The 16552-nt window shown below is 42.9% G+C and overlaps 1 protein-coding gene across 1 annotated transcript in view; it reads left to right on the top strand.

The window, feature by feature from the left end:
• The window catches only part of LOC108626244 (synaptogenesis protein syg-2), a 59463-nt gene that overhangs the window by 4310 nt on the left and 38601 nt on the right, over positions 1-16552 (top strand). The window contains exon 2 of the mRNA XM_018026825.2: positions 3572-4064. Coding sequence (XP_017882314.1) covers positions 4004-4064 — 61 coding nt within the window. The 5' untranslated portion in view covers positions 3572-4003. The remainder of the gene's footprint in view (positions 1-3571; positions 4065-16552) is intronic.

The following is a 16552-nucleotide window of genomic DNA, read 5'->3' as shown; positions in this document are numbered from 1 at the left end:
TTCCGTATGTCCAATGGTTTGGGAGGTATTGGCCAAAAACGAAAATTTTTTTTTGTTATTTATTATTAGCAATGTTCTTCCGACGTCTGATTTCTTTTTAAAAAATGCGTTTCTAAAGTGCATAAACTTTTGGGATTGACTGTATAGCCAATACATCCTTAAGACGTATTACAAAACGAGTGACATGATAATTTGATGTGCTGTAAGTGTAAATTTTTTAATGAATTATCGAAGACAGATATTTTATGCATGGCAACTCTGGTTTACAATTCGGCAGATAAAACTTTACTGAAGCTTCCTGAGATTTTTCACATTCTAAGGAAATTCTCATGAAAAATCGACAAGTTTTTACTTTTTCCACTTGATTTATATTTTACAATTATTCGGGATTTATTATGTGATTTCGATTAGATGATTTATTATAAGATTTAGTGTGGTCTTGGAACGGAGTATGCCATCAGCTTGTTCGTTCATTCGAAAAACATGACACGTAATTAGAGCGAGAGGGAAACATTTGAATTTCGGTTGGACGCGCAGCTCTCTCGATTGAGATATAAGCCGGAAAATTTGAATCCATGCCCGGGTGAAAAATCTCTTTCTCTCTCTCTCTTTCTCTATTTGGCGACTCGACCGTGATGCGAACTTGTGTTTCCTCGGAGTGAAACTAGTTGCTTTTTCGTTTGAAAGATGTGAAAGTTTCTTGAAATCCAGTAAATTCATTGATTCGTCCTCTAGCGAATCGATACCTCGTCTATTCTCGTGCCAAGTTTTAAACTAGTAAAACTCAAGCGGATCTAAACGTGACGAGACGAACAAGTAAATTCGATTTGATATCGTAATCTGAGCCATAGATCGGCGAGTTTCGGTCCATAAAGTGAATTGAAATTATTTTATGATGAGGATGGAACTTATAAACTACGGGATGAAACAAAATTCGTGGGAAGATTGCGAGTTGAAATTGAATTAAGCGATCGTCAGTCGAGAGTCTTTTAACAATTCCAAAGGTGTGTCATTATTTATTGTTACGTTTAACAGAAATGAGTTGTAGGAATTCCGAAATGTTCTCAGATAAAATTTAAATACGGAATTTTGTTTGCGATATTGTCCAGCTCCTATTACTCGGCACGACAGGGAAATTATCATTAAAAAGTTTTCCCCCGCTCGCAACTTCTGTCAAAGTTTCCAATTACAGCGGGAACTCGTCGCTTCAAAATATAGTTCCCTTTACGTCAGAAGTCGTAGTAAACATTCAGAAAAATGCGAAGGGACGTAACGTCCCCCGGCGACGGTCTTATTAGTAGTCCGCATGGAAATTGCGTTCAAATGCAAAACAGTGTCAAATATTTAGTTTAAATCAGCTCAGACGCGTTTAATTAATTGAACGATATGAGACTGCGACGATGGCGTTTCCAAAGGAAATGAAATTGTCCTGTGTACAAGTACTCGTCACGGTAAACTGAAAATATTTCGCGTATGCTAGTTAAAACGGTATGCCGCGTTATTCAGAAAGTCGATAACCAAACAAAGGGGAAAGCGAAAAAATTGCACGGAACGTAGCGGACGGGATAGAGGAAAATAAAGGATCGTTATTGGAAATTCATCCGTACGATTAGAAGTTTGTTAGCACTATCTATCCGTCGAATTTGTTAAAGACAGAAGTTAGAAATCTCATAACGTGGGTCATTTAAAATCGTGGAGTATAAAAATATTTGAAAATATCAAAACGATAATCGCCAGAGGGAACGCTTTACTTAGTGGAGCCAGTCCCCAGGAAATTCCTGTAACAGAAAACGAGTAACGCGTCTATTGAAGTCGGGCAAAAAGCGAAACGATGCAGTAAATGTCCTTTAAAGTTGAGCACGAAGTTAGCTGGCAAGGAAGAGGCACCGCGAAGGTTCATGCAATTAATCACTTAGCGGTTTTATTCAATTATGTCTTGCTGCGGCCCAGAGAGTGCCAGTGGGTACGGTGCGACTAGTAGCAGGAGGATTTGGGGTGGCTAGCGACAATGGCGGAGCTCGAAAGGAAAGTTGCCGGTGGAAGCAGCGGAAGCCTTACTTTGGTGTGCTATTTGATTTGTAAGCGACGGGTAGAACGCGTAACGTTAGAGTTACTCACCTATACGCTGTAAGGTTGCTCAGCCAGAGATACGTGTTCCCCGTTCATCAATCATCGGCCGATAAGATCCGTCGAAAAGTCGATTCGTCTTTTTAATAATACCCCGTTACCATATTCGCATAGTATTCCGCGCTATCGAGGAACGGCAGTTCGATACCGAAACAGAGAAAATCGCGAAAAATACCGTGAAACGCTCGGTCAGATTATATAGAGAAGAGAGGAGAATGAAGAATTATATTTCTATATCGGCATACCTAACGGTAAACATGAACCTCTGGTTTATCCAGCTTAGCAGAAGCTGTACGCGGTCGTCGAAATTGATTTTAGAAAAAGAAGTTCGATCGTCACTTTAATCAGACAAAACTAATATTGAGTCAATCCATTAAACAATAGAGGTTTTGATTTGATGATAGTTCTGACTAGTTAAACGTAATATTGACCGAATCCATTAAACGGTGCTAGTATCAACAAAAAATCTTATAAAGTCGTCAAAAACCAACTGGTGTTTGGATTTTTTTTCTGATCGAAGCCGAGCCTTTTATAACTAACTGCGCGCAGTCAATACTGGTTTTAGTTAGTTGAAACTAGTATTGACTAAATGGCTTTGACAAAATTGATTGTTATTGGTTAAAGCCGATATTGATGAATTTCGGGTTTTGACCGTAACGCGTAGGTATCTGCTCAATAATTGAATAGATAGCGCGCATTGATTCCATGCTGTGGTATTTGCCGAAAAGTTTCGTCTTATTTGGCATACTTTCTTCTTATTTGCACTTAATATACTTTTCCGTGTCTGAGTTTCGTCAAGTTCATACGATAAGATACCGAGCGACCGAAGATCGCCCGTTCCTCCACCGCTACGTGGCCAAGTTTCCTGACTTTATTGAGTTTGCTTGCTTGGCTAACTTTTTCTCACGATCGCTCTTCCGGCCCCCTCTTCTTACATTCTACTTTTCATCGATACCCACGCAACCTCCTTGCGCGGCACGATTCGAAAAATCTTTGACACCAGGCCGTAAGTGATAGACACCGAGGTCTGCACTCTAGGGACGTGGAGCAACTTCTCGACGCGACTGTATCCCGTACGGAAATAATACCAGGGAGAAAAAAATGTGATGTTCCTCTGACGTTTATTGAGTTGGCCAAACTCCTTTCTTTCCGTCCTTTTTCCGAAGCAGCTTGGTCGCGCTTATTGCACGCAACCCGGGATAAAAAAAAAATGCACGACATTGTACGGCGGGAATGATAAAGTGTCGCAATTTTGATTTGACAAATATGGCGCGGAAAATTTTCTGACAAGATCGTACAACACAGATGAACGAGTTCCTCGTTGATACAAGTGGATGGAATAATGGAGTTGCTCGAACAGATAGAAAGTTGCTAAGAAGTTCGAAAAAATACAACGACCGTCTCCTCGATTTATGTCTGAGGTGAAACGTTATTTGTGTTTCAGAACGCAGCAGGCGAAGAACGTCGCGAGGGATGCTCGACGAGTCGGTCAGCGGCGTGACGACTTCGGCGTGGTGACCGTTCAGAGGTGTTAATCGTATTTTAGTGAGGATAAATAATCGCTGAATTATATGAAAACGATAAGGGGTTAAAGTGAGCCGGCAACTTAGCGAGGGGAAAGAGTGAACGACGGGGTGATATGAGTGAACACAGGATCTTTTGTGACGTTAAACGATCGAGCTGCGGCCTGGTCGAAGCGAGTCCCATCGATTAACTGGCACGCGATACGCCGGAAACGCGATTAAAACACAGTGCGTCTTTTTCCTACGGCCGAGGAAGTCGACAGGTTCGCGTGGAAAGTGAAACGAAGTTGGATAACCGGCCGAAAGAAGGTAAACGGTGTGCCCTGAACGGAGAAGGAAAGTGGAAAAGAAGAATGTTGTGTCACGTCCTTGCCACCGTCGTCGTTGCTTTTTTCTGTGTCGTCCACGCTCAAGGTTAGTGCGATTTCCATTTAGTACCATTATCAATGGTCTCGTATCGATGTGCCGTACATTAACCCGTTCGACAGTTCGAAGGCGTAACGCTCTCTCTCCGCGATCGGGATTATTTTATCACTCTTGATAGATTTCTGTATCCAGTGCATCGAACTCGGTTTAAGAGTTTCCACATACGTACGTATGTGTCTCTGCACGTACATAAGAGGAAATTGCGTTTTAGATGTTTCGCGTGCGTATTCGTGACGGAAAGGTAAAAGCGTCGACGTCCGGGTACCGGCAAAGAATCTCCAACTCCGATCGATACGCCTTCAAACCCTTTTGAGAAAGTTACTTTTGAACCTAGTGCTGATACAGTGAACTCGGCGAACTCGCAGAAAATCTGAAATAATGATTTTTACAATTTTCCAAAATCGCTCACATACCGGATGGAGTCATCTTGCCCTATCGACGGTGAGGGCAGAAGAAAACGCGACTTTACTTGGGAGAACACGGATAATTGAATTCTAGAGATTCCACTTCCCGTGAATTCGAACGAATTTTCTGGACTCTATTCCTAAGAAAGATTCTGTTAGCCCGGGCATCCCGCCACCGCGTTCCGAACCCCGTCGTCGAACGATATTTATAACGGGAAACAAAAATCAGTTTCAGGCGCGATGCATTCACTCTTAACAATAATTCACCTATACGCAGAGATTCAGAGGAGTTCAGTGATTTTGCTCGTATCTGGTGACATACATCTATTGTTGCACGCGATCATTTATCATGCTCCGACGATGCACTTCCTAAAAGCAACAACAATATTATTTTACCGAAGTCACGTTCTCTTGTGCTCTTTTTTTTTCTCTCTCTGTCTCTCTCACACGCTCTCTTCTCCCCGACACCCTCACGCTTTTTTTGCACAAAACAAGTAACGAAGTTTTTGTGCCACGCAACGTGACGAGCAATATTGCGAGAAATTCCTTTCGGCCTTTTTCTCGTTCCTTTTCCGTTTCACGGACGAGAATTTAGTGCTCCAGTTAAAATGAAGAGGCAGGAATAATTAACGACTGGGGATATTCTTTCGATGATACTAGCTTCAAATATGTTTTCATTTATGACACTGAATTTCTATAAAATAATTCACGCTGCTCGTTTCGTTAATTCCTTTTTAGCCAGCATCGAAACAAAATAAAAGCCTCATCAGGCACAATACTGTGATTGAATTTTTAAATTCACCATTATCTGTTAATCATCCCTTCATTAGGTGGAATATAATTAACCGAGTGCAATAATTAATTTTATATGCTATTAATTATTCCTGTCGAATGAAATATTTGTTACATTCAATCGAAATAAATTAACTCTGCAAGAATCGTAAATGACGCCGTATCGGAAGATAATAATTAATTATCCATCGAATCGGTAATACGAATAGATACATGAGTCTATTGTAGATAAGCTCACGTGCAATATTTCGTAGAAGCGTCCTTTTAAAACGATCCACTTCCCGAACATCGAGTATCTTATCTCTAAAAGCGCTCTTAAGGTGAAACGTTGCACTTTGCATCTTGAAACGTTTTCATTTAGCGACAGGTTGATAGATGAAATACCGGTCCAAACGTCGTTCACGGAATAATGGATGGAAACATTTAGACAGTTAATTGTCTTTTTCTAAAAACAAAAAATGTATACAGTTTCCTATGCACGTTTGCGGAGTGAAAAATTGGCCCAGTACACAGCTGCCTGCACCTTCAATGCAAATTGCGCATTGAATTTAATAGGACGTAGGTGGCCACAAATATAGGCAACTTTTTCAATGTAAATACATATGTATTAAAACACGGTATCTATGTATGTGCGGTTAACGGCGACGGCTCGCGAATCTCCTCCAGCATACGGGCGCGTATTTAACTTAAATGCACGCCTCCGTATAAAATTTCAATGTTACATACACGGACACTGTACACACGTGTAGACATGTATACCTGGAGCAACCGCTCATCCGAAGATTTTACGAGGTAGAGCTTTTATGCAAACAGGCGTTCGATCCATGCCAACCCTTAAAAAGGTGTAGTATTTCTTTTTCCCATCGTCGCCCGTGAAGAGATCGGCTTAAAAATTGCGACTCGCAGACCCTCCTCTCTCGTGTAGCTTCAGTATTTCCGACAATAAGACGGGGAATGTCTTCTTGGGGGAAACATCCCATTCTCCCGATTTCAAAACCAGCACCACCTCGCCTCGTTATTTTCGTGATTTACTTTCACTTGTGCGTTTCAACCGGTGTACAAACTGTTGCTCGCGTAATAAAGGAAAAGTGTAATTCGGTAGAAAAGCGAAACCGTGTTGTTCATTCTGTAAAGTAATTCACGTGTTTTCTCGTGCTCGTTATACTTCTCCAAGTGCAGGGAAAAAAGGAATGGGAGAATGAGAAAGGAAAGGCCGAACGTTAATCTCCATAAATGAATATTAACGACGTTTATTACGAAAACCGGAATTGAATTCACAACAAAACTGTGAATCCCACGTGTGCGCGGTTATTCAACTATAATATTTATTGCGCACAGGAGTCCGTGGAAGCTCGAGACAATTATTCGTTTGCCAATTTTATTAAACTCGTTCGCCGCGATACATATTACAGTGCGCCCTGATAAGACTGAATCTCGCGAAGCTCGCGGGTAGAGGGTAACGTCGAGAACTTTGCGCTCCCTTTGCGCTCCCTTTACGCTCCCTTTACGCTCCCAGATGCGTATCGCGTCTAAGAGTCAAGAACTTTGTCACGCCTATTCTTCGATTTGTTTTTACACGAGCGGAGGAGCAACCCTTACAGTCGGCAGTGGCCCTTGTGCACGTCAGTGCAATCGAATCGGGGTCGCACGCGTGTGCCTCGCGAGTACTCCAACTCTCTACAGTGTATATACTACGCGGGGAGTATTCGTGTTGATTTTCACGCATGCACGCGGTGCACGCACACCCCGCGGTCGCAAGCATCGAGGCGTGGCCCGTCGAATAACTACGTGTCCCTGGTCTCTGACGTCACCGACCTTTTTCCCTTGCACACCCTTGTTTCTTTCATACACCCCAATGGATCGCGCAGTTTATGGTTCCCATATGGTACGGCAGCTACCACTCTAGCTGCTTCGCGTATACTTTAGTACCAAACGGCTTTCACAAGAGCTGTCGAGGACTTCACAATGCTTCTTCATACCGATGACAGGGCTTCGAACGATGCTACAACATTCGAGGTTTGCATTCCAGCCCCTATTCGAACGTACGTCCGACGCGTTTGCATAGATAAAAAACTGACAGAGGAAATTAATTTATTTAAATGTAAGAAGAATTGACTTTTTAAACTACGGAATTTTTTATAAATGTATGTCTATGAACAATTGGAAGGAAAATGAACGGTCGGCGGTGCGAGGAGTATAAATATGGGAAAGGTCAGACGCGAAATATAAAATCTGGAGCACGGAGGGCATTGATTACGGGGACGCGGAACAATAGGCTAGATTAAAACACGATAATGCGGAATAGATTAAAAAATACGAAATTTAAAGACGCAAGGGAAGATCATGTGAAAATTAAAACAGACTCGTGTATGATAATTCCAGGAAATGAAAAGGATTTCTATACAGGAATTGAATTGAAGTGGGTGAAAAATATCAGCGTCTTGCTGAAAATGGGATATTGATCGGTGGCATTAATGAAAGGAGATTGCGCTCCTTTAATTGTTTGTGAACGAGGCCACTGGTGAGGTTATTACGTTTTCTCCTTCTTCTACAAATAGAATATTATTATTATATTCGTCGGAAGTAAATCCTATCGGGCTGATCAATCGCATTTTAAAATCCTAACGCAATTTCCTGGCGAATTCTGATTCCCTTTGACAAAAATAAAGTTCCAGCGCGAGGTAATTGAATCAAACGCTCCTACCAAAGTTCATCGATTAAAATTGTTTGTACCCTGGAAAAGCGTATGGTTGTCGCTGGGAAGTTTGCTAGAGAAATGGCTGATTAATAGTGAAACTCCCCGCCCTTCTCTCTCTCTCTCTCTCTCTCTCTCTCTCTCTCTCTCTCTCATTCCCTACACACGCTACACAAAACACGATGCTATCGGTTTTTGCCCGCGCGTCTATCGTGCTTCTCTCCGAAAGCTCTAGCGACTGGATTTCCTTAATTAAAAGTTACCTGATAAACCGTCCTGTCACTTCGCATTAACACGTGTACCTACGTAAACTGCATCCATCAAAAGGTTCCATAAATGTTTGTAAGCAATTAACCGAGAGATTAACGAAAATATAGTCTATTATCGCAAAGTATCAAAATGCAAATTAGGCTGCCGCGAGACCAGTTCGAGTCGAATAAAAAAGCAAAGTGAGGGTGGCTTACATTATCGCCCCGAGGTCGATCGTTATCGATACCATTGTTGACGGTCGAAACCTCTAATTTCTTTGATCAATACGGGGCCGCGGGAAGGAGTTACCGTCACGACATCTCGGCGCGACAAAACGGGTGAAAACTTTCACCACCCCCGCGATGAAAGCAGCCGCCGCCGCGATTGCGCGCCGTCAGAGAAAACGAATAAATTGAAACACGATAGTCCTGATGCCTCGGCGTAACCGCGTGTACGGGGATAGGCTAAGAGGGTAGAGCCCGGTAAGTAGCCCCCGACAGAACTCGTGCCAAACAATTTGCAATGCTGAAACGAAAAGTTGTCGAGCTACGCTGCGCCGAGGAGCAGAGGATTTCTCGCGAGGCCAACAAATAGAACGAGTTTGTCTTCGACCGTTCCGTGCCGGGTAAAGACGCAAGAGAATCGGGACGAGCCTTGAAACCGAGGGAAACGACGGAAGAACGAGCAGATTAACGAAACGAAGGACTATCGACCGACTCGACCACGTTTTACATAAAATCGAAAACGCTTCAATGCATTCGCTTTTACATCCCCTTGATTTAAAGCATTCCAGTTTTCTGGTAGAGAACCTAGTTTCTTCTTTGATATCGTTTACAAAGATTAAAATGAATGACAGACTGATTACGGGAAAGCAGTTAGCTTCTGTAAGGTTACCTGAAAAAGTATTAGGTACTGCAGTTGAGACACGCGGTATTTGTAGGAGAAGCGAAACATACGACTCGCGTTGCTTCGCCTTGAAGCCGCAGATAGGTTTTCTTGATACGGAACACGATCAAAACGATCCATAACGACCGGAGCTGGTCGTATTAAAGAGCAAAGGCCGCGCGACGATGTAGTTACGTGGAAAAATAATTTAACAGTCGGAACTGGCGCTCTTGTGTAATAAAACGGTTGCCACTTACCCGTGTAATTTTTTCGAGCGCAATGAATGCCGACGACGCGGAAGTTCGCTGGTTAACGTTCTCCACCGCGGTGCAGAATTATTGCAGCGATGCGTCTGGATCTCGAAAATAACTGGAGAAAAAACGGGAAAAAGGATCAATTCGCGTTTGGAACGATACTCGACTCGATTCGCGTTGTCGGGGGTGAAAGGTTTTATGTATTTTTCATCTAACTCCGGTATTTAACGAGCTAAGTACGGTTAATCGGTATTTAATGTGTACTAACGGAATCCGGCCGTACCTCCGTCGAATCAGCAAACTTCTAACAAAAAGTTTCATTTTCTCTCAAATACTCGGACACCGTTGGAGCTACGGGGAAATTTCATAGGACATTATTTGTAGCTGACAGCTAGAGCTACAACTTTTGTGTGAAACATTATTCGCTAACGTCGATAGTTATCGAGTATGTGACAAAAAACGAAAAACAGTTTATTGCAAATTATTCGTTAACTATTGAAGGTGGACAATAATGTTTTATATGAAAGTTGTAGCCTTTGACGGTATCTACAACTTTTACTTCAAGAGAAATGCAAAATTTTTTTTTTATCGAAATTTCGAAAAATGCTTCAAATAAAAGTTGTAGGTATTGTGCTATTACCTGCAAACAAGGTCGTATACAATGTCCTATCTCGAGTATTTCAGGATTAATTGATTATTTCATGGGTCATATGTACAATCTTAACAAATGGAATTAGAAGGAAATTGTATAGGATCTTTTTGTATCTGACAACAGCTACAGCTTGGGACTGTGATTCCTGTCTACAAGGAGCGGAGATTAATAACGCTTACACGTATAAATATCAATTTTCAGAGAGGATGATTATTGTCGTCGCGCAACCTTTAAGCGAGAAACAGCCGCGCTTAATTAAACGATTAATTTTCGAGTCAAGTTTCAGCGAGCGTTTCGATTATCCGGAGTAATTAAATGCCGCGCACTTAAGGTAATCAAATTTTTTTCAACTCGTCGCGCCTTGTTACGTCGTACGATTATTAAATTCATCGATCATTAAAAACGACGGATTAAACTCGAACACGGTCTTCATTGTAACCGGTCTCAAATTTCACGACGTTACGCGTTATACGATGTTTATATCACGCGAACGCGAACCCGTGAATTGTTTTAGGCTTCTCTGGTCGATCTCCTACCAATAATTTTAAATGACCGTGCACGCTATACCCGCAGTAGTTCACGGATATCGGCCAATCAGGGTCGTTCGCGGCTAATCCCGGCTATACCAGTCGACTACAACTGCTATCCTTTTCCGAACCCTTCCCACACATCCTGCTCGATTATCTGAAATGCGAGAACTGAAATCCCGTTCCCCCTTACCTCGGCGCATTCTTTCTAATTGTAAGTCACGCAACTGTACACGCCAAACGCTCGAGCACGACGTCAGCCTCGGAAACGACTTTGATCTATGCACCAATACCGGCGAACGCCTGCCTGTAACACTTTACAGATTACCGATAACGCGTATCACGGCTTTGAAGTTTTATTTCCCTCTGAACTGAACACATTGTGTGCAAAGAAACAACAGATTTCTTCTGTGCAACTGGATTACCTTTTCAGTGAAAACGAAAGACGTTTCATAATGAAGAGGACTGAACGTCGTTTTTAAGAGCACCTTTTTCCACAGTTTATTTACTGAAATGAATCCTGACGTGGGAAATCGATAGTGCGACTTAAAAATAAAATGCAATCAGACTAACGTTTTTGCTAGCAGATTATCCAATAATACCTGGATAAAGTAGTTTAATTTCAGAACTGCATTAGACTGCATAATTAAGTGTCGTTTTTCAGTCTGACGGTTAAGAGTCTCAGTATTTTGACGAAAATAGATCGAATTAACCATAAGTAATGGATCGTATGTGAATTAAATAAATATATAGCTGTCTTCTTCAGTGCTTTTCATCGATAATGCTTAATATCCGCCCACGCGACTTCATGAAGAAAACAATCTGCGATCGGACCACCCGCGAAACCCATTCTAAGACTTTTCGCAATTATTCTGTCCATCTTAAGATTGAAATCTCATCTGGCAAAAATCGTCGAAGGTATTTGAATTCCAAAGAGATGAAGGTTAAACAGTTTAGAGGCCAGCAGTCTTAATTAAATATGAATGTAATATTCGTAAACGGTGAAAATGATTAAAGATTTTAATGACAAAGGACGGTGTCTCGATCGATAACGCGATAAAGCGTAAGATGAAAGCCGTGGTCGGTTGAATCAATACTGTCCCCGATTCACCTAGCGTTTTCTTTCAATTCAAAACGGTCCTTTGGTGGTATATAACTTCAATTTCGATGCGACTAAAAGGGGACTCGAGCCGGGTGAGGTAAATTCAAACAGAAAACTGCCATTTTAAATTGCCGCTGCCGGGGTGGTTCCTTAGACGGCTAGAGTCAACAAAAAAAAAAAAAAACAGAGAGAGAATGAGAAAGAGGGGAGAAACGAGGCCACAAGTTTTTTCGCGCAACCGTCACGCTGTGTATAAATTCCGGCAAGTTGGCATATTTTTGCGAGCCAGAAGAACAAGAAGCTTCTTTTCGAGTTGCATTCACCTTCTCTCGCTCGCGTCGCGTCGCGTCACGTCGGCCGGTCGTTCAGTCGTGTTCACCGAATGCGCCCAGGAAAAGTTGAATAAAAATCGAAGGGTCTCCCTTGCTAATTAAAGAACGATGTAAGCGGTCGAGTGGTCTTTATGGAAGGAGAACGAGAGCGTTGCCGTGGATCTCAAGTTTCGCGGTGCGGCGCGGGATCTATCATGTGCAGGTACACCGGCCTCAAGTATGCAACTAATTAAATTCCGCGTGTACGTATGTCGTGCGTCGTACTTAGGTAGAACGTGGTACCCGCGGCGCAGTAGCTTGCATGTACACTCCGCGGAAACTTGTTCGGAACAGCCGCCGCGAGTCATTCGTTTGCGCGACGCTATAACTTCCGTCTCGCTCCTCTCCCATACGTACGTACGTATGCGATCCGCGGAGGGCAGGACCTTTCGTCCTCTGCTTCCTTTCTATCGTCTTTGCCGACACAATTTCCTCTTTGTCTACGAACAGTTTACAGAAGACGTGGCGCAGGTCAAACACAAGTGCGTTCTTTCAAGTTCCGTTCTCTAGACCGACTCTCGAACGTCGAGTGTATACACCCCACTTGTTTGTGCATCGGTTTTGCGAAACTCCGCGAGGTCTACTCGGCCTGGTTGATCGTTGCCTCCCGTTTCGACGTCGTCATCGTCGTCGGCTGCGTAATTACCTTTTTTAAATCTCGCCGCCCGAACGGTGAATTATTTCTATCTCCGATTTGTCGAAGAATCCGATGCGATCAAGAATTTCTAAGGGAGCTATCTACGAGGTGTGATAGGGACCCGGAGAAGGGTATTACGCTTTCGATTCCCTCCGTACGTATAGATACCTCAATCCGAAAACCGTAACGTGGCACGATCGCTTTGAATAACGTCTAAAATATTCGTTCTCCAGGAATATATTTTACATTCGAAAATATGATCTGTGCGCGCTGAATGCGGACTACATGAATATTTACTTACATGTAATTACGCGTACGGCATCGATCGCGGAAAACGTTCGCGAGACATGTTATTATTACTCGCTTCGATGTGAGCGAAAGGATCGATTGAAACGTCAAGGTTTCGAACAGAGATGGATACATTGATTCAGAAGGAAAGCGTTCACATAAATATCGTTATTGGTACGCAGTAATTCGAATGTCGTACGCAGAAGCCGTACGTTTTCTCTACAACCATTTCCGCTGCAGCGACGGCTCCTTCTTCCTTCATTTCTCTCCTTCTTTCTCTTCGCTCTTTTGCTTCCCATGACTCTTACCCTGTCCAACCCGCTTAAACCACCCGGAGCGATACGATGGGTCCCCTCTTTTGCGTTATTCCATATCCTTCGGCCCTTCCGCGCTTTTTCCTCGGGCTTCCGCTCTTTTCACGTTTTCCCTCTTCCTCCGCTGGGTTCTTCCGAAAATTGCACGATCCTTTCGATCTCGGCGTACTCAGTTTTCGAGGACGATCGAGCGAAACAAGGCTCGCTCTTCTGCCCCTTTCGAGTTTCCTCTTCCGATGGAATTTTCAATGCACTACGGGAACGCAGATACCATTTTTATTCCACGCGACTCTCAATCGGCCGTTTTAAGCATTAGTATGTCCCCCTTATCCCGGAACGACTGCGGGAAAGTGGAATGAAATTGGATGCTTGAGAGCCTCGCGACCCATTAAAAGTTGTTGTTAAAAAGAGTCTTGATCATTATCAAATCCGCTACCCATTGTTAAAAAAGATATTGGATATTGCTTTTTATAAAACGTCGTGCTCCCCGTTCGTTCGACTATCTCCCCGATTGTCGTCGCGTTTTCCTTTTATCAAGACGGTTCGACCCCCTCGATTTCTCTTGGGTTACCAATTTTCCGTTTGCTTCTTGCATCAAGGATAAGTTCCTGCTTGCGTATATGATCTCCCAGTGATAGGCATCGCGGACGGGAACTGTGATTTCTACTGAGGCAGAGGGAGACAGGGTGATAGTAGGGTGGGATCGAGAGAGGAAGGTTGCATACATACCAAGAATGCAGCTCAGTGTACACAGATTCGTGCGGAAAGCCACGAAAACGGGTGAAAGCTTTCGGAGTGGAACGCGATGTTTGTCGTCAAAGACGGAGCCTTCTCTTTCCTATTCCCTCTTCTTTTCTAATGTACGGAACGATTCATAGAGATACGGAACGCAACAAAAGCAACCGGCGAGATTCTTGAGAGTTGCGGGCAGGCGGAAATATTTCAACATGGAAAATCGCAAATGTTGCGGATCGCTTCTCGACGATCCTGCCGTCATACCATGCCCGGCTGGATGCCTAGCTTATTGTTAGTTTCTTCGTCATTACTGTGCGTGCGCCACAAAGGCTGGATTATTAACCCGTACACAAGCCTCTCTTCCTAATCTTGTTTGAGCTACCGCTACTATAATTTCGTATAATTAAATCGATGAACAGACAGGATACTTAAAATATGTTTTACGTAAAACCAAGTCTCAATTGTTAATTGGACGTCTAATTAAGGGATGTTTGGCATCAATAAAGTTGCGATCGACTATCAACATCTGCCAATTGAATATTTAGTTAGGATACATATATATGTGTGTGTGTGTGTGTGTGTGCGCACGGTAATTAATGGCGACTGATGAATTGACTGTTAACTATGGTATATTGCGGTTGGCCGAGGATATCATGATTATTAAATATTTGCCAAAGTTTTCATAGCTATTAAACGACAACCACAAAGCGGAGCGCAGACTTCAAACGACGACCCGGAGCATTCGAAAGCTCTGTGATCCTTGCGCGTGGAGTAAGAGACGTTAAGCATCGAACCGAGTTTCCCAGGGCGAAGCATCCTCATTTCGCTGTGTGAATAATGCACGCGCCTATTGACACACCGAGTTTCCTACTCTCTGGCTCCCTTGCTCCGAGCGATGCATCTAAACTTCATGAATGAATAAGAAATGTTTTATTTCCCTCGCCGTCTGACTGAAATCCGGCATTACTGTCAATTAGGCGCAATTATGAGAAGAAACTGGGCCATCCGACGCCTAACTTCCATCCCATAAAAGCCGAGATGCCTGTCTAATTGGTTCCCCTATCGATTGTTCAACGGTTAATAAGAAAAATATTCTTTACGTGCACGAACCACCCGAACTTCGCGACGGGGAACGTTTAATTTCCATGTTAACCGAAATGTAGCGTCGCAGTTTCGAGGGCGGAAACTGGGTCAAAAGCTGGGCCAGCTGAAGAAATAAAATTGAACCCTTGCCCCGCGAAACGTCGGTCAATTTCACCTGGGCTCGTTTCAAAGCTATCGATCTGCCGGAGGACGCCTCCCCCGCTTAAACAAATTATATTTCCCCGTGAATTCCGCGGCGATCGATGACGAATTTAAGTATCTTCCCTTTTTCCGGGTCATCGCGCCTCCTTTGTTACCGCGCTTTATTTAAATACGAGGAAAATTGTAAAAGACTGGCGAAATTATTAAAAATGGAGCCGCCGAGTAGTGCTCCGTTTGACGTGGAAGTTTCCTTAGTATTACATCGAAAGCCTAATTACAGAGAAAGTAGGTTACCTACTGTAAAATGTGGGAAGGTCGAACGGAATTGAAGTGGTTGGAGCCAAGTAATTTGATTAAAATTCTAATTGTAGTCACACCGACCAAGATCGATCCACTCGCCTTCCTGCCAGTCTACCTACCTACCTACCTAGCTACCTACCTACCTACCTGGCTCGCACTTGCCGTTTCAAGAACGCGTTCTAAAAAGTTTTACGACGTAAATAACAATTAAACGAATTACGTGGTCAGATATTCTCTAACGATCGAGATAAATCGGGCGTGCGCCGCTAACGCAAATATTGCTCCGTTGTTTGCTTAGGGTGTGGGAATTTGAAATTTCAGCATACGTGCTAGGCCAATCGATAATCGATAATTACGAAATCAATTTCCGTATAATCGACATTCCAGTAGTACACATCTATGTAATCGATGTTTGGATAATCAATATTCCGAGCTCACTGGAATTGTAATTGTAATAAGGCAGACGAAAGTATCAGAGACGGCTTATACACAACGCGAAGCGAAATCAGGATAGCCGACTGCAAATTTGGAATTCTTTTTCAATACGTACGCACCTATGCTTTTAAGTTGGAGAGCGCGTATACGAGAAGAGAGATTTATACATGTATTGTTAATCACTTGGCTGTAGCGCAAGGGAAACAATTATTTTTTCTTCGCTGATGAAAGAAAAATTCAAGTTAAATAATGTCTTCATTAGAAACAATGGAACGTACCGTCGTCGGCCCATTTACGATTAACTGTCCTCTCGTAATTACATTTGTCTTCCGAATAAATAAGAGATATTTTCTCGTTCCGTTCGCGTTACCTCCGGTGCTCTTTCATTTTCGTTTCTTTAAGTCTACTTAACTCTTCGAATTCCTAGGTAAATTACATCGTTCCTCCTGTTCGCGACGGTAAAAAGGAATTTGTAAATTAGAAACCGTCGTCGCTTGAACGTGTAACAATTTTTCCACTGTTTTTCTCCCGACGGGATAAGGAAATCGTTTCTTTGAATTCCTTCTAGATTAGACGGCGTAGGTGTAAATT

The sequence above is a fragment of the Ceratina calcarata genome, unplaced genomic scaffold, assembly GCF_001652005.2.
Source record: "Ceratina calcarata isolate Rehan_Ccalc_2016 unplaced genomic scaffold, ASM165200v1 scaffold39.2, whole genome shotgun sequence".
Taxonomy (NCBI): domain Eukaryota; kingdom Metazoa; phylum Arthropoda; class Insecta; order Hymenoptera; family Apidae; genus Ceratina; species Ceratina calcarata.
Note: the sequence above shows the minus strand (reverse complement) of the source record. Positions and strands in the feature narration are given on the sequence as shown.